We start from the raw sequence: 19,200 nt of genomic DNA, 5'->3' as shown, positions 1-19,200 counted from the left end.
GCATCCCTTGCAATCTATGTTCCAAAGCAGAGCACAATCTTTCAACTCCCTTTCATAAATCCTGTAGATTTCTGTCCAGTTACAAATTTCGCTGTAGCATAACTTGGGCAATTTACCTCCTGAAGAAAAGCCACGCACACCAATCAAAGTGAACAGAAAGTACTTCTGTGTTCTGTATTTGCTATTACAATGTTTGACTTTTGATCCCCTCTATCTGTTGGGGAAGGCAGTGGTGGGCCAGATAAAGGAGAACCACTAGGGACAAGGAGGGGGCAGAAATCTTTAGCCAGGAATGTAGGATTTGATATTCTAGGGAAATATACCTTTTTAAGCAGAGTATGATCAAACTGGCATCCCCATGAGGCATTAAGGAACAGAAAGTGGCAGCTGAGCCAAGGGTCAGAGGCTCTACCCACATGGAGCAAAGCTGTTTTAACTTCCACCACTGTAATATAGCACAGTGTTTCTCAGCCAGGGATAGGTGTATGCTTTGGGGGTACATCAGCATCTTCCAGGGGGTACATGAACACATCTAGCTATTAGCTTGTTGTAAAACTAGGCAACATAAAAAACACAAGTAAAATTGTTACAATCTAAAAGTTCATTCAGAAAATGACTTGCTTCTCCTGCTTCATATGCCTGATGCTGAAATGTAAGTATAATATATCTATTCCATTTCATTTATTTGATCAGATGATAGTCAGCAAATCTTCAGTAGTAGTCTTCTGTGATATTTTTCTATGTTTTTGTACGTAAGTAGCTTTTAAGTGACATGTAACTTGGTGGCATGCAAACAAATCTGACTCTTGAAAAGAGTACAGTCATTTGAAAAGGTTGTTTCAAGACCTCAGATTACCCTAGGACATGGTTTCCCAAACTGGGGGGGTAGGAAGAAATTCCAGGGGGGATGAGGTCCCCCATTATTCCCCTCACCCAAAGAAAGAGCCAACCTTTGCTTCTGGCTCTCAGCCCCTGCCATTTTACATAGGTGACCCAGTGCAGCCACTATAAAAAAAAAAAAAAGGCAGCCAGCAAAGACAAGTGAGTGTGGGTTGGGGGAGGACAATGATGGGATTAGTTGTGGGCCTGGGGGTACCTCGCTCAGGTAACGGGGATGGGGTAAGAGCAGGGGGATGGTGGTGCCTGGTTTTGTGGGAGGGGAGGGGCTTGGGCAGGTGGCTTGCAGGGCTCAGCTAGCCAGCCAGTCTGCAGGATTCACAGGGCTTGGGCAGTTGGCCCCAGCATTGCAGGGCTCAGGCAGCTCAGTCTGACGGCAAGCAGCTGGCCTGCAGCTGGGGCAGACAGCTGGTGCGTGAGCGGGTGGCCAGCCATGGCCCTCAGGCAGTGCAGCTCTCAGGTGGGTGGGGCAGCTAGTGCAGGCAGCTCACCAGCTGGAGCTGCACCAGGCACCGACCCACAAGGGGCCAAGGAAAACTATTTGTGCTTATTTTTAATTTTAAATAACATTTATTGTAAATTATGAATTAATTTTTTTTTTGTTAAACAGGGGGCTAATGATGGTGAAGAAGAGGTGGGGGGCCATGAAAGAGTCTCAAAAATCAAAAGTGGGGGCATGATGCCAAGAAGTTCGGGATCCACTGCCCTCGGACCATGTTTCTCAACCGATGGTACATGTACCCTTAGGGCATGCGAGACAAGTGTGGGGGTACATATTAATCTTTTTTTAAAAGGGATGCTTTATAAAGTTAAGGAACACTGATATAGCACATAATATTTAATAGTGGTGTTCTTCTAAAGCAGTTTCAGACTGACTTAACCCCTAGAAACTCAAATGCAGTCTCTCTGGCTTGGGATTTGACATTCTGGGAAGACAAGATTGCTTCAGAATAATCTTCTCCTGGTTGGAGTCCAGCTGCCCTGACTCTCGCTCCTGTGCTCTAACAATCAGACATGCTGTTCTGCAGGCCCACAGATGGGGCATGGTTGATGTAAAGGGTATGTGGCACTGCGGGTGTGAAACACAGAGTTTGAAGCACCCAGCTGGTTGAGAACTCAATGTAATTTGTCTTCCTAAATTCTGTTACAAAGTGTGGTCTGCAGAACACTAGTGGTCCTGAAGAATCTTGCAGGTGGACTGCAGGCTTGGGACTTGCTCCCCTGGCAGGAGGGTGCCTTCCAATAGGCTCTCCAGTCCTGCAGTGTCTCCTTACGTTATACCTGCACAGCTATGTTTTTATGCTCCTGTAGACTAATATGAATAATTTAGTAGTTAGGGTATTTAAAGATAAGTGAATGCTTTTTGTCATCATGGGTGGTTGGCAGGTGGTCTGTGGAAAAAAGATTGCGTTGAACGAGGTAGGCCTCAGACCAAGAAGTTTGAGAACCAGTGATCCAGATGACCTCAAGAGTAGAGGGCACACAGGTAAACAGGCAGGCTTGTGCAGCAATGCGGCATGGGATACCCATGGCTCAAATGCAGAAGCAAAACAGTTAATCCAAAATACCATTGCATCCACACATCTAATGTTAGGAAGAAAACTTGATTTGGGAATGGTTATTTCACTTCCAAAGCAGATTTAATTGATTTGGCATAGGACACCAGATAAGTAAGAAAAGCTTGTGTAGAGGAAAAACAAGTTCTAAAAAAAAATCCTCTGTAGATGATGCCTTCCATTCATCTCCTCTCACTGCCTACATAAATTTAGTCACTTTATTAAGTGACTGGCTTGGTCTAGATTAGGGAAAATTTAAAAATGTGTTTAAAAATTAGTTAATGGGTTAACATCTCATACAGAAAATGCTGTAAAAGGTTTAACCTTGTTTAGCTAATTGCAGTCAGATTTTACAGGACTATTGAAAAATGGATGCAATCCCTATCTGTAATCATATCTTCATGTCCAGCAACATATGGTTGTATGCATTTCTGAAGCGCAGGAGAAAATGAAAAAGAAACCAACCACAATTTACTCCTCTTGTGCGTATTCTGGATTTTATGACACTTTCGTTTTCTATTAAAAAAATCCACTCAGACTTACGTTGGTATTTTGTTTTATTTCATCGAATTATGTAAGTTACTTACACAAACACTGACACTTCAGTTAAGGTAGACTTCTTGAGTACCACTATTCAAAAGATATTTCCCTGATCCAGGAAAAAACACAAAAACAAAAACACAGATGAAATACAGGTTCTGCACAATTAAATTAGCAGTTTTTCACAGCTAAATAATAATGCACATCCTCCTTTACAACAGAAGGGAACAGATTTTTAGAATGCTACTTCCAAAGCATTCATCATTTTAAAGAAACAACCTAGGAAATGTAATAATACATTTTGGGACAATACTTGTTATAAAATTAAAAGTAAGTTTACGAAAACATCTAAGTGAGAGAGTTTATGTATGATTCATTTTCATTACCAAAGTCATCCCAAGTGAAGAGTACTCGTAAGTAAAAGTTAAAACAAGATGAAATTTCATCAAAGAAGATCATCAACCTCCTTGGACTTTGCTTCATTTGTTTTTCTCAGCAATGCTTGTTTAAGTGCATTGATCTTCTCATCAAGTTCAGCCAATGAATACTTCTGTTTTTAAAAAAATAAATAATTGACACAGGAATTGCTAAATTGTTCAAGCACAACTTCACGTTTTACTACAGGAAAGTCATTCCATACCGAACATCTTAGTCCTAACACAAAAATACATTCAGAAATTTATTTGAAAGCTGCAGAGTTGCTTACAGTGATCTTGCACCTACCTCAATTTAGCAGTGTTAAAAAAAACCTAAATATTTGACTTTTATTTGACAAAGAACGGTTGTTTAGCTTTTATCAACCATTAAACCTAGTTTAGTTTAACTATCCAACTTCTCAAAAAATAGCCACTCACTATCATTTGACAGATTTTTCTACTGCAATATTTTCAAAATTTGGGCATTGAATCAAATGTACGCTCTCCCAGATGAAGAACTGGTATTTGAAGGGAACTCAGTAACCCAACGTATTGCTAACTACAAATATAAAGCAATTACTCTGGCACTTTAACAATATTTGCCAAAAACATATAATTACAGTGAAGTTCCATGTATTTAATAAATTAAGATAAGCAAAAGATAATGACACTTACATGGGGTGGCTGCACTTTCCTCCTTTTGCCAGAAAAATTCTAAAACGAATAAAATTAACCACAGACTTAATATTAAGATGCAGATTATAGTTTTGTGGGGCCATGTGGGTCTCCTCACCCCTTCCACTTGCAGTTCCCCCAGCTTTCTCCAATACCTCACCCAGCACTCCTGGTGGGGATTAAGACACAGGAGCTGCTTCCCAGCAAGAGCAGTCACCATGCTCTGACTCTGCTCCCTAGCAGGAGTGGGCAGAGCACAGCAAGACGTCATGCTTTGGACCCTGCCCCCAAGCAGGAGTGCTTGTTGGGGTGTGGAGACACTCATTTTTCCAGGGCCCCTGGGCACAGATCCTGTGCCTAATCCACCACTGATAATATAGCATTCATGTAGGTTTCCCTAGAGCCTAGAAGCTACAAGCGTTATTATATCACTTATACATAGAGCCCTGTGCAGATACAAATGTCTATTAATGGATGTGGATATCTGCAAATAGAAAGTGGTACCTGCTTAACTACAGGGCTCCACTCCAGGGGACTACAATGGCCAAAGAAGAACATGGTGCTGCTGCTTCCAGGAGCCAGAGCCCTGTGCCAGCAACTTCTTCTGGTCATGCAGCTGTACCACTTTCAGCCCTTCCATGCAGCTGTATCTCCTATCTGGGATCATAAAAGCCTGCTGGGAGGCAGTACAGCCTGGAGGAGCAGCTGACATGGTGCACTGGCTGCTGGAAGCAGAGATACCATGTTCTCCTCCTAGGAATTTGTATCTGTGCAGAGCTCTACTGATATAGGAGAAAGTCTTCCAAACCCTGAAGGGAACATGGACCATTATGCCATAGATACCAAGAAATCCTCTTCAATTAAGTGAATTTTAGGGGTTGGAAAAATCCTAGGCAAAAAAAAAAAAAAATCAATCTGTTCTTCCCAATCACAGACAGAAGCTGTTCAAACTTCTTTATGCTGCACAGCCCATCTACCCCAAGCTTTTCCTAAATGAAGGTTGCCTCCAGTGGCAATAGGGTAATTTTAAATTTGGGCTGAGGCCTTCTCCATACTAGTTCTTCTAATGTCTCCCATTGCTAATATAAATGATGCGAACATTTGGGCAGATACAGTACTAATATACTACTGCTATTTTAGTCATTGACCTATTACTAGGTGTATCACTGCTAGTATAAATTCCATCCAAACATGTGCTGGAACCCAGAGAAGATCACAAAAAACACCCAAGCACATGTAAGTGTGCTGAATAATGGAAATGAGAGACAACTACTTACCACAGATTGAAAATATTCAGGGGAAAGTCCTTCCAACTCAAGAATTTTATCCTCAAGCTTTTTAATTCTCTGATAAATATCTCTAGGAACTGGACCACCTAGATGTAACAGTCCCCATAGGAAGAATCAGGAAACCTTCTGAATAACTAATATCATTATAGGCTTAAACTTCATAATTCACCAGCCAGAAACTGAGATGAAAAAGATGGGTAGGGAAGTAGGGGGAAAGGTAACCAATATGATCTGCTGAGGACCCAAGCCCTACTCAGTTGCCAGAAGAAATGCAGGTGAAATTTCTACTAAGATGCTGTCTCTGGGCCCTGCATAGAAGCTTATTCATCTGCCTCCATTGTGAAGTAAATTTAAAATTCCATCCTCTGTACTTAAGAGGAGGAACATGAGTTGCCACTTTTCTCCTCTGCAGACACAGAATGGGAGTCTCGGCTTCTTTACCCTTCCTCTAGTGTTCTGTTTGGTGCTTCAGGTTTAGGCTCCAGTTTACTGCTTCACAGAGAGGCAGGAACATGAAACAGTTGCTAGCTGGGTTTTGACAGCAGCAGTCACATTAACTAGTGCACTGACTCGAGTTTTCCCCCCTCCAACCATCAGGTGACATTTGAAAGATATCTTGCCACACACCAGGCCAGAAATTTTTTTTTAGTGGAAGTAAGTTCTGCAGAACTAGTGGAGACTAGATAAATTGTGTTTTTGAAACACTGTAGTTTTAACTCCCTTGTAGCCTTGGAGCAATGATTTTGAAAATTGACAACAGTTAAACCTAAGGAAATGTAATTTACTTTTAATGCATGTTGCATCCAGATTTTTCTAAAAAACCAACCAAACAAAATACCATAGAAGGGTTACAGGAGACTTATGGTAGTAACATTTGAAAAGGCAAATCCATTCCGGTTAGTTTTAGCTCGTAGCATGCATTTTTACTCTATTCACCTATCTTCTGTTCCTTCAAATGGCTGCCCATGTGCAAGTAGGCATTAGCAAGCTCTTCATATGCCACCATTCTGCTGATTATGGGGAAACCTATAATCCCATGTGGTAGTGCAACACGCACCATCACCATTTCAAATGAGTCAGTTAACAGCCGTTAGTAGGGAGCAAGTGGTAACTGGTGACCAATGGGTCCAACACTGATATGTAGGACTGTGCTGGAGGAAATTCACTACTGAAAGTGAGACGACAAATGTCGTGGTGCTTGCTTACATGCACTGTGGGGAGGGCAGGACAGAAGAAAAGGGGGAATATTGTGCTGTTTCTTCTGATTTTACCACAGCATCTTGGCCTACAACTCAGCTGTCTCCTCCCCGTACAAAACGGAACTGATCACATAAAAAGCATGCAAGATGAGAAGGCAGCTTCTACATGACAAAGGGCAGGTGGCCTTTGTCAGCTTGAGACTTCCTATGGAGTTGCTGGGAGGGAAGAAAGATGAATTGGAGTCTTTTCCCAGGATGGTTAACTAAGCCAGCAGATGAGCTGACGTGGACAGGAACTGAGTTGAGATTGAGAGCTCTGGCCTCACCTAGCAGTGATTCATGTGCCCTGATCCTAGAAAGAAAATTCTGCCACCTCTTACAGTGATGTGCTGAAAAGCATTCAATCCACAGTCAGACTGAACCTGAAACTTGACAACTATACAATATTAGTGATAATTATAGTATGAATACATTACATAATTAAAAATGTAGTACATACCTGTTTGTAACCGTAAGTGAGCTTCAATGTTTTGCAGTCTTTCCTCTACTGCTTGGTTCCCACAGTCACGAAGGAGGATATTTGCTTTATGAGTGGACCCGTGTGTTCCTTCAGATCTAGTCTGAGGACCATAGGTATTCACAACTCTAGAAACTAAGTTAAGAGGTTACAACATTACTATATATATATTCAAACAGTCAGTCCTTCTCGCATCAAGAATGCTCTTCATTTAAATCATTTTCACTGAATGAAAATATTTTAATCTCAAATAGTAAAACTACCGTACTTTAAAAAAAAACAAACAAAAACACCTTTCACTGTGATAATCAAGCTAATGTCCCACAAACATTTAAGACTAGCGGTTCAATAAAATGTAGTTCTTAAAGTTATTGGTTAGGCAATATATTAGGTATGGATAAAACCTGAGAGTTTTAATTTCTTTTTAAGTAAATGGCAATTTCTCTTCACACTTCCATGTGGCAAACATTCAAGAATGTGCTGAATGAAGTTTTGTCTTTTAGCTTCTAATCTCAATAGCAGCAATAGTTAGATTAGTGGCTGAAAAACAAATAAAACATCCAATCTAACTCAGTGATTGGCCAGATCTAGTGTGGGTGGAGAGAAAAAAAATTAAGAAAAAAAACATGACCTAACATTAGGGGAAGCATTACAACTACGATTATGTTAACATGTAGATCCTACGGGGAGAAATAACCAGAAAAAAAATCAGCAGAAATATTAGCAAGGAAATTATCAATTTTTTTTTATTTGCATTTCCAACTTGTGGGTCAGATTGGCTCCTTCTCTGCTTCTGGATGCTCAGATGTAGACAAAAATGCTTCCCCCCCCAGCCCCTAAACAGGTCAGAATCTCTTGATCCACCTTTGTTGCAAAATCCAGAACAATAGCACAGCATAGTGCAGTAAGTTATGCGTATGTGGCTATAGCTGAACACCATTCAGGAACCCGGATGGTGCAGCGTACTGCTGTAGGATTACTGAGCATTTCATGCCAGAGCATATTAAAAGTGTGTGCCAGTCTGCATTGTCTTTGTTTCTAATTATTTTTAGATGCAAATAAATGTGCTGGTTTTGACCTATCGAGAGGTCCGAGCAGTATGAATCTGGGCAACATCTTCTATAGTATTGTGCAATTTAAGATAAGCTGTAATACATAAAACTAAGAGTCTCAGGTTTGAAAAAAAAGAAAGGACCTTAACTCAGTCTCATTTCTCCCATCTTTCTTCTGGCACGATAAAGCCTGAAATGGTTAAACTTTTCAACCAATAAAGATAATCTATTATTGTAGATTTTTTCTGAAAGGATGATTGAGTGGGTAGCACAGGTAGAATTTCAATGTTCGGGAAGGTTAGAAATAAAACTTTTTTTAAATACCACCATAAAAGTGTGTGTGTTATGTGTGTCTAGACAGCACTCATCAGGCACATTTACGCACACTAAATTTCAGCACTTGGGAGATCTCAGTTCAACTCCCTGCTCTTTCATGCTTCCCATGTGACTTTTGGCAAACCACTTAGCCTCTTTAGCTATGTCTACACAGCACGCGGCTGCCAGCTGGGTCAGACAAATGAGGACACTCGACAATGCAAATGACTTCTCATTTGCAAAGTTGCACACCTCATTTGCATAGTTGCATGAGATCGCTGTCCCAGCACAGGCTTCCGGCATCACATAACAAGCCATGTAGATGGGTTCCGTCAGTAAAAACCCCCTTTGTTGACAGATCCTTGTCCCTGAAAAAAAATGAGAAATAAAGGTCTGTCGACAAGGAGGGTTTTGGTTGACAGAACCCTGTTCACATACATGGCTTGTTTTGTGATGACAGAAGCCTCTGCCAGGACAGTGATCTCATGCGCCTGTGCAAATGAGGCACACAACTATGCAAATGAGTGGCCATTTGTATTGCTGAGTGCCCTCATTTCCATAACCCTGCCACCAGCAGCGTGCCATATAGACATAGCCTTTGTGTATAGACAGTAGTATTTCCCTACCTACTAGAGTTCTGAGAGAATTAATATGTTAAAGATTGTTAAGTGTTCAGATACTGCAGTGATAGGGGGCATATAATTCCCTAAACAGAGAACAAAAGGATTATTTTATGTACCATTTTTTCCTGTTTTTCTCCAGTTTTCCCCACTTTTGAGAGGGCTTTTAGGGGATGGGTGGGTGCATGAGGGGTGGGAGGGAATCTTGCTTCCTGAGTTGCCCCCTCCCATGGATTGCTGCTGTATCCACTCCATTATTAGAGCAGTACTGGGAGGACATGGCAAGGATTTAAGACTTCCCACAACACTGGCCAAGGAGCTGAATGGGGAAATTAACACCTTCCACTCAGGATGGCTGGAGCAATCTTTTTCCTCATCTGGCAATACCCAATCAGCAGCAAGTGAAGGTGCACTGAAAACCTGAGCAATCCCTGTGATAATGAAGAAAATGTAAAACCCTGTAGCATAATAATTCTATAATTATAACTTATGGTGGGATTGCTTTCCATCTCAATACGAGACGTGGATAATTTAAAAAAATCCAATTCCTTAGCTAGATTATTAACACCAATTAAGACTGTTAAATGTAAATAAGTCTTGCATTTTGCACCTATGCCGTTTGGTGTTTTTCAGTTTTGGAGGTTTTTTTTTCCAATTTTTAATCTCATACGAAGAAGACAAGTTTATCTTTTCTTCTGGTAAAACACACCTTTAGATTCTTATGTAGTAGCAGTGTATTGCTGGGTTTGGGATAGAAACTTTGCAGGGGGAAATGATTAAAAATTGTTTAATAGATTTAAAATCAATACATTCCCATGATATTTTATAATAAACAAAATATATACTGTACAAAAATATATAAACCTATAGAAAAATGTAGAAATTTCAGTTAAACATTTGATCTGGCATTGTCCCCACCTGGACAGTATTCATTGTGACTAATACATTTGAAGGAAAAAGAACGATAAATGAATTACTACTTATCCTTTACATGACTACTTACCTTTTACATGACTTTTAAATCCAGGATAAGGTGTGAAAACTGCATCTGTTCTGGCACAACTGTTCTCTAAGAAATTAAAAAAAAAAAAGAGAGAGACCTTAAGTGCAAATCTGTAAATTTAAATTCTTCCACCTACAATGTATGAAGGATCTGGGCACCAGTCATACGAACACTTACATGCAAGTCAGTCCACTGAACTCAACAGGACTATTAACCTGTGAAAAATTATTTACATGTGTAAATAGTTGCAGGATTAGAACCATGCTTTGTTCCAATTTACTTGTGTTCTAACTGCCCTCATTCCTTTGGTCCACATGTTTCTCCATAACTTCCACTTATTGCTTCCTCCTTCTCTTTTAACCCCTACTTAAGATTTGGTCTTTGATCTTTCTGCCAATATCCATTCTTACCTCCTTAAAGCTAGTTTCTTTCATGAATCACTCCTGTTGTAGAGTGGGCTCCTTATCTGTGATCTTCTTCCGCTTTCCATGTCTTATAGCTTGTCGCTATTATTCATTATTAATAGTAGTATTATAGCTTGTAAATCTTAAAGATCCACACCCCAAAACAGAGATCATGTCTTATTCCCTCTCATCATACTCTAGCATTTGCATTTATTCTTTTCCATGTTCTTAGCTACACTAATGTTTTATAATATAATGAGCATAAATAGGGAAATTTTATCATTAGCTCTTCTGTATGTATGGTTACTAATACAACTTAAAGTGGCATTTTATCATCTAGTACCTCTTATGCACAGCCTATTAAACCTTTAATATTTCTGAATTTGTCTAGATTTATAGCATTCTCTGCTCATTCCAACTCTTAAAGTTATAAAAAGAATAATCTTTGAGATTAAAAGTATAACATGCCAACAGTTACTTATGTGCTAATGTGGGTTAACAGATACTGGGAAGATACTAGAGGACATGGGAAAACTGCAGTACTTCATTCCTTATTCATACATAAAACTCTACAAAACACTTCTACAATTGTTTTGTTCTGGATCGAATCACTGAGTGTTAAGTAGGACACATTTTCAAAAAAAAACCAATACCACACCTTGACTTAAGACTCTTTATATTTTCCTTTTAACATAGCCCTCTAGGAATTAGAATAAGTTACAACAAATATATTTTCTTTTAATCAAACTGGGTGGTATACTTCTCTAAGTTTAACTTTTAATATACAATTGATAAGACATTTTTTGCCTGCAATTCTTCTGCACTTATTTAATTTAGGTGTTCATTTTTAAGTCAACAATTACAATAACTTCAAGAAGTAAGTATCTTCACATTAATAAGGGCATCTGATCATAGACTCCACAATTTTTAAAATTTCGTAACAGCTCCTCCTCAATATGGAGTTTATGAAATTTAGAGAGATCAGCACATTAATACTGGGTGAGTAATCTCTGTGTTTTGCCTAGTCAGTAATTTCCACACCACACATACTAATGGCCTTAACTTCATTTTTAAAACAAATGTTTAAATTGCTCGAAAAATTAAACTCTGGTTAGATAATTACCTTGATTACAATCAATAACATTGCAAAATTCCCTGACATTATTTTCATTGATCTCCGCTTGTTTCCTCTCAATGAAGGCTGATATCCGCCTGTCAATCTGCAGGTAATACACAGGGTGACATGTATCTAATTCATTGTTGTAATTCAAAATAAAAAAAAAAAAAAAGCCACTTCTCTAATCTATACAAAATGGTCACTTACTTCTGCTTTTCCAGCTTTTATCTGTACCACCTCTGGGTCAAAATTAATGTGAACCTCTTTCAGATCTCCTGACTCATAACTTGCATATTTTTCTTCTGTCTTTGAGGTACTATCAGATAACTTTGAATTTGTATCCAATTTCTTGCCTTCTGTTTTATCTGCATCTTCAATAGGGACTATATTTTCCTCTTTAATCAATAGTTGGAGTTTTTCTAAAAGAGGCTGAACAAGAAAGGATATTTGGTAGGGTTCAAAATGGCCTTATGCTTCTCATTACAATTTCTAAAATGGGCTGGTTAAAATAACAAGACACACCACACAGTATCAATCTAGTAAGAAACTAAAAACACAAACAGCACATCCAAATTTTATGACCACATTCTGTCATAGGTTTGTTGTGAGAAACTGGAAAAATCCAAAGTGTCTGAGCAAATCTGTCTGTTTGCTCATCTGTTACGCGCCAAATCAGAGTTTCAGCCTTTACCACCAGTGACACTTAATTAACATGTCATTCAGATGCCTACTCAGAACACTGGGCTTAGTATTTTTCCTCCTTAACATGAGAGCCAATGCTCTCACTCTATAAAGCCCTTACTTTATCACTACATCACTAGAGATTCTCCACTTGAAACTGCAGTTGCCCAAAGTGCATGAAACAACACAGAGATGAAATATAAAGGGCGTTATACTGAACAATCAATGGTTTTCTTGGTATTGCTGATTATCTACTTATGTCATGAAATTAAATGAGAGAAAGCACTGGTATCCATAGCAGCAAAATAAATGCTTATCATTCTACTGTATATATTCATGCAAGATATAAAAACAAAAACCTGACACGTAAGTAAGGCACCCATTTCCCCTCCCCATTTAAGTTTCCACTGAATTTTGTATCTTTTCTCCCCAACAAAACTATGAATTAATGATTACTTATAACACGACAATTTCTACCCATCAATTTTCCTGAAAAAGAATGAAGTTAGTATGTGTAAATGGAAAGAGATTTCAATTTAAATTTTTTTATTATGCTTTGTTTATCATATGTGTAAACCATAAATGCCTTTTTATCCCTTAGACTAGCAAGCATTGCCATTACTCTAATTTCACTCCATACCCCTAAATATAATACACTTGGAATCATTCACTGAACAGATACGTTGAAAAACTTAAATGTATTAAAATCATTGCCTTCTTCGGCAAGGGCTCAATTCTGCTCATCTACTGACTGACCAAAACCAAACAAACAAAAAGCACAACAAAATTACAGTGCAGTTGCTATTTCTGATAGGGCCAAAAACTTTCAAATAGTTAACAAATATGTCGTTACTGGCTACTTGGCAAAATGAGACATTAATGTCAAAGAAATTACTTTCTTGTTAAAACCTATGCTGAAAATATGTTTAATTGCAGTAAGACACTCCAGGATGTGTCATGCTGGGATAATGCCACTTCTTGAACCACTGAAAGCACTCCATGAGCCTCAAAACTCACCCAAGGCATAGAATCATTATCATAGCATGACACACACCTGCCGTGTCTTATTGCTTAATTACAACCCACCATAGATGGAAATGTATTGAATTTACAATGCAAGTCTAGAAATCAATGGGGCTGCATTTGTTCAATCTCCTTATCCATAGTGGCCTGGTAGGCTATTCCCATAACTGTTCTAACAGCTCTGGAAGACAACAGGCTTGAGTACCTGTGAAGTGTAGTGGAATCCCAAATGTACAAAGAATTTGCAATTCTTCTCAAGTTAAAATACATAAATACTAAATCAAAACAATTGAAATTATGCAGTTTATATAATCGAGCTACATTTAAATGCTCATCTCTTTGATCAAGTTTAAAGGATCCAATAAAATATTTACCTGTAAATATAAAATATGTTGCTGAAGTGCATTAAAGAGAGATGTAGGCTGGAGTGCCGATGTACTTTGAAGCTTGCTCCAATCGATTACAATTTTCACCACATCATCTCCAAGGTTAAGCTTCAAAAGTGCAAACAAGCATCACAAAAATTACACCATTATTCTGTATCACAGAATGTCACAGAAGTATATGAGATTTCTACAAGAAAACAAAAATTCCTAGCCTGTTGGCTGCATTTTTATGTGAGAGAAGGGTTTAAAAATGTTAGTCTGGCATCGAAACATCAATTGTAATAGTCATTTCCCAAATCAATTACTGTGTATGCTTGCAAGAAGTTTGATTTTTTAAAAATATTTTTTAGTTAACCAATGCCACTTTTATTGGATTAACATAGCCTCTTAACCACTCTCAACTGTTAAGTCTGTCCATCAGCTGTTTCGATAAAACATTTTGTCTCTTCTTAGATTGCTTTTATTTTAGTTGGTTAGATGGTACAGCTAGTGACAAGACCAAACCACTACTACTCTTGTTTCACAGGTATACTACTTTGCAAACAGTGGAACAAATATAGGTAAAACATGTTTAATACACAGTATGTAAAAATAATCTGTGACCTTGGTTCTGAGGTATGCAGAGTGCTTGCGACTCCCACTAGTAGCTGAGGGTGCTAAGCACCCTCTCAGATCAAGTTTTAGTCTAAAAAGAATCTAAATTACATTTATTTTTGGAAGAAGCCTATATGAAGAAACTTTACCAAACTCCAGGTTAAGTAAAATGCAGTCTTTGTGCAGCGGAAGCTTCTCTATCCCATAAAACCTATTTCAAAATCAAAGCTTAACTTTTATGCAACTGAACCATTGCAAATCAAAACTATACTGTATAAACAAATTTCATGAGATTATACTTCTTTGTGAAAACAATTATGTATAATTTAGATATTGAAGTTAGCTTTTAAAAACTGTGCTGCTCATGCAGCCCATTAAACCTCTAATGAATAAGGATGTTTATAAAAATTTATAGTACACTTTTTATGAATAAGTAGTAATGAAATAAATGCATGATCTCATTTCCACCTCTATTTTTGTTTCAATAAAACTTGTTTTCTCCAGGGGCCTGATCCTAACCAATAAGAACATGGCAGCTCTCACTAAACCCAAATAGGTTGTTTTCCAACTGAATGAGGTATTAAGAGACTCTGAAGAGCTCTATACTCAGGCAGAATTCCTGTTTAAATAATCAGGGATTACATGACTTGACCTACAGCCACACTGCCGTGGAAGACTGACCCATTGGGGGTCCATCTTCTGGGGTTTCGTTTTTTGCACGCACAGAACAGTGCTTTCTGGGGTCAAAGTCAACCCCGGAACTCCTAATGAGTGGTGAGAATTAAGGAAGGTTGACAGGCAAAACACTCCTGTCAACCTTCTTCCCTATAGACAGACATTGAAATCGACTGTCAATACGTTGATTTTAGCTATGCAATTGGCATAGCTAAAATTGTGTCTCGGCAGTCAACTTCTATGTCTATTGCAGACACAGCATGTGACACTCAGAATCAGGTCCAGAATTCCTAATTCATTCACATACTTGTGAAACTTGATCAATATGATTCTTGCAAATGGTGCCGTTTTAAACAAGAAAATTAGACTACAGATGGATAAGATGACTGAGGTTGCACGTCAGAAGCAGTATACCTTTAAAATATACCCCACAAAGTAGAGGCCTTCTAATGGCATCAAATGTAGACAAAAAACACAGAATACACGTTTAGTTCTTGAGGATTTCAAAAAAGAACAGACAATGGAAAACTGAAATGAGCAAAAATACGTATAGAGCAAAGCATACACAGTGAGAATCAAATGTGTATAAAGCAAACAGAGTGCAAGCAAAACATTGGGAGGTAAAGAAGTTAATTATTAAACTACTTTACATATTTGCAGTAAAAACAAGAACCACACTAAGTAGTATATTTAAACATAATATGATCCTGAATCCGCATCCCTAAGCAGGAAGCATTCCCATTCCTGTTCTGCTTGAGTAAATGTGCAAGATCAGACTCTCAGCTAATAGGTGGGAAAAGAGGAGGTGTGGGGGGACACTTGCCAATTCATATTCAGGCAGAAAAACTAGTGAAATAATGAACCTGTGTATTTTAGTTCTTATTCATTATCAATATTCTAAAACCTAACAAGCACATCAAATTCAAGCTTTCCATCTTTTGTTTCTGCTGATACAATACATCAAATATTTTTAGATATTGAAACAAGATATTTATTCTTTTTTGTATTTAAGCTGAATATATTGTATTAGGAAAATTCATGTTTTGGCAAGCATCTAATTTTGAATATTTTATTTACCTAAGAAAGTGAAACTTTATCTACATTTTGTTTCATTCACTAGATTATTTATCTGCATCTTTGGTACCAATCAGGCATATATGCATACACAATTTATGTTAAATCTTTCCCTTGAAGTATACTGTACACTTTTTTTTTATATTGTTACATAGTTTCTGTTACCCATGGGAGTACTTATACTATGTATTATAGATTAAAAGGCATATTCTTCAACACTCCCTCATCAACTTTTTTTTTTCAAATAGTCATATGCTTCACTTGATATTTTGGGGCTCCTATTTAGGCAGTTCAAAGTCCAGAAACTCAGAAAAATTTCTGAATGGAAGTAACATAAGAGTTAAAAATGGTAAATGAAAAGGTTTGGGTTTTTTAGTTCATAGTTATCTTTTAGTCACAAACTAAAGAATAAAATCTTTATCTTCATCCAAATGTTCACCATTTGTATGTATTAGTACAATAATAAAATACCGAAGAAGCTAATTAGTCTGTCACAATAATGTTTCCTCTTGCCTTAACAGCACTTGTAAGGACTGTGATAAACAGAAATAAATGTTGTAGTTTCTGCAGTTTACACTATCATTGGCTGATTAGACTATTTTGTAGTAACTTGAAGTCACTCCATCACAAAAGACATCCCTCGCAAATGTTAGACAAGATACCCTGTTCTTGAAGAAAACCACGGTCATTAAATTCTACTAAGTCAGAATGCGAACCTTATTACACATGTGCTACTAGGCCCAGAATTTGAAACGCAGCCCTCTGCGTAGCTAAGCTTCAGGTAAATAGTGAAGTGCTCGATAAGGGACAGAGCTTAACCATTTTTAAAATAACACCTGTGCAAGGATTTAATCTGTTACATAGTGTGTGTCATTTTTAACATCGCATACCTAGTTTACATTAAGTACATATACTGGCTCATGTTTGATATGGGAGATTCACATTCCTTCATGCTGAGAAACACAAAAAGAACTACACTCCTCTAGTGCTACATTACTGCATTTTTGTTTTGTTAGAATACAGATAACACAGCTACCTCTTTGCTATTACACTTCTTTAGAGTAGCATACCTATATAGCAGTGGTCACAAAACATAACTTTTATATTCACCCACTCAGTTGTTGTGGACAGCATTTTCCATAATTCTTCATTCATCACAATACAAAGAAACACCTTTGCATAAGGCTAGCCTGATAGATCTAACACTTAGAACTTAACCTCCACTAACATGGTATATACATTAATCAATTCCCACAGTATTCATTAGAGTGAGAGGCAAATGTTATCAGGAAAAACTGATACACAAAGATTAAGGCCCCTATTTTCAAACCCTTTATTTTGAGTGTCTCCGGCTGTGGCCACACTACCTCTCCCTTTCAGAAGGGGCTTGTAAATTATGGCCGTTCGAAAATGCAAATGAGGTGCTATCATGCATATGCAGTGCTTCATTAGCATAATGGCAGCTGCACGAATTTTGAAGCTGCTAACTTCAAAGTGCTGACCAGAAGTGTAGCTGTGGGCACTTCAAAATAAGTGCCCAGCTTCAAAATTCCCTTACTCCAAATTAGTTTGGGGAGTAAGGGAATTTTGAAGTTGGGCATGTATTTTGAAGTCCTCGCAGCTTGGAAGCGCTGAAAGCAGTCTAGTTAGCAGCTTAGAAATTTAGTGCTGCTCCCATTATGCTAATGGAGTGCTGTAGATGCATAGTAGCACCTCATTTGCATATTCAAATGGCCATAATTTACATGCCCCTTCCAAAAGGGAGGGGTAGTATGGCCACAGCCTACATGTTTGAGTGCTTCCATAGCTTTGGTCTGTTTGGGGTGCACTGTAACTGCAACACCTATTTGTCATGCCTCTCTGTCCATATCTTGTTTTTGCCAATACCAAAAAAGTCAGACAACGTTTAGTGGCTAGACGGACGAATTCTGGTTAATGGAGGAATACTTAGGGATAGCTGAGCTCTACTTTACACACACACCAAAAAAAAAAAAAACAGTCTAAAGCTGAATACATTGCTGCTGTGGGATATAAACAAGTTTCTTTAGGTCATATTTTAAGAAGTGGCTTCAGTTTTTGGGCAGCTTAAGATTAAACTACTGCTCAACAGTACTATGATTTTGTCACACAAAATAGGTTACTGATTGAGTGTTGTCCACAATGTATTATAATGTAAATAGTAAGCTTGAAAATAGTGGTCAACACTTGAAATTAAAACTACTTAGACTTTTGATCTGGATCCAAAACGATCCTGAAAAATCCCAATCCTGTGAGTTCATCATTCCATTAAACTCAATGGAATTTCTCAAGTTTGTGAAGTTAAACCAGGGATAAGAGTTTGGAGCCCAAAATTTAAAGCTGCCTCTAATAGGTAAACAAGAGAGAGAGAGCAATGAACTACTCAGTGATCTGTGGACAACACTCACAATCAGTAACCTGCTTTGTATGATAAGGTCTACACAGTCTGCATAGAGGAAAAAATTCCTTAGTATGTAAATTCACAAATGTAGGCACATATATTGCAGGCAAACGTCACCTTTTTAAAGCCACAGCTAAGAACAACACATTTGCTTGGCTGTTCATATGAAATGAAGCTGCGATGAGAGTCTGCACACCATCACTTAAGCAGCAGCAAGATATTTGATCTCTGGTTATAATAGGTACCAAATGAGCATGAAAACAATTCCACGTGAAAGGAGCTCCCCAACCAAAGGCGCCTCTCCTGGATTGTGAGCCGAAAGTCGATTTCTAACCAAATAAACCCAAACTGGGTTATCCCGCGCCTCTAGACGCACCACCTGCTCCCTATGGTTATTATTTTCCTCCCCTCTCTCTGGACAGCCGCTGGGCCCCCCCGGGCTCTCCCCACTACCATATCCCTAGTTGTAACTCTGCTGCCCCCCCGGCCCCTATCCCCAGGGCTCGGCACCCCCCACAGAGCTGCTCCTGCGGCACCGGCCACCCATCGCTCTGCCCTCACTGACCTGCCCCGCCAGCCTCGGCAGGGAGCGCAGGGCACCGCTCAGCACCTCCCTGGCAGCCGGGGCGGCGAGGGACTCTGGCGTGCGGGCCCCGGGCTGGCGCTGGCTGGGCTCCCCCACGGCGGCCATGACACCCGGCCAGGGCACGGGAACCCTGCCTCCGCCTCCTGCCGCCGTCGCTCTGGG

General features: G+C 38.8%; 1 protein-coding gene across 3 annotated transcripts; it reads right to left on the bottom strand.

Moving 5' to 3' along the window:
• Window positions 1-2,992: 2,992 nt before the first annotated feature.
• Window positions 2,993-19,178, bottom strand: MBIP (MAP3K12 binding inhibitory protein 1). Of its 3 annotated transcripts, XR_012645923.1 has the most exons (10): window positions 19,018-19,178; window positions 13,679-13,798; window positions 11,808-12,029; window positions 11,607-11,703; window positions 10,080-10,145; window positions 7,072-7,224; window positions 5,362-5,459; window positions 4,085-4,123; window positions 3,380-3,543; window positions 2,993-3,102 (listed from the first exon to the last, which is right to left on the bottom strand). XR_012645923.1 is itself a non-coding variant. In XM_074996832.1 (9 exons), the coding sequence occupies exons 1-9, from the start codon at window positions 19,141-19,143 to the stop codon at window positions 3,439-3,441; spliced, it is 1,026 nt and encodes a 341-aa protein (XP_074852933.1). In that variant the 5' UTR covers window positions 19,144-19,178; the 3' UTR covers window positions 2,999-3,438. The 3 variants fall into 3 exon arrangements, 2 of the variants coding, with proteins under 2 accessions (XP_074852933.1, XP_074852934.1); XM_074996832.1 differs by having other exon boundaries at window positions 2,999-3,543; XM_074996833.1 differs by lacking the exon at window positions 5,362-5,459 and having other exon boundaries at window positions 2,999-3,543.
• Window positions 19,179-19,200: the final 22 nt, after the last annotated feature.

Source organism: Carettochelys insculpta, chromosome 6, assembly GCF_033958435.1.
Source record: "Carettochelys insculpta isolate YL-2023 chromosome 6, ASM3395843v1, whole genome shotgun sequence".
NCBI lineage: Eukaryota > Metazoa > Chordata > Testudines > Carettochelyidae > Carettochelys > Carettochelys insculpta.
Note: the sequence above shows the minus strand (reverse complement) of the source record. Positions and strands in the feature narration are given on the sequence as shown.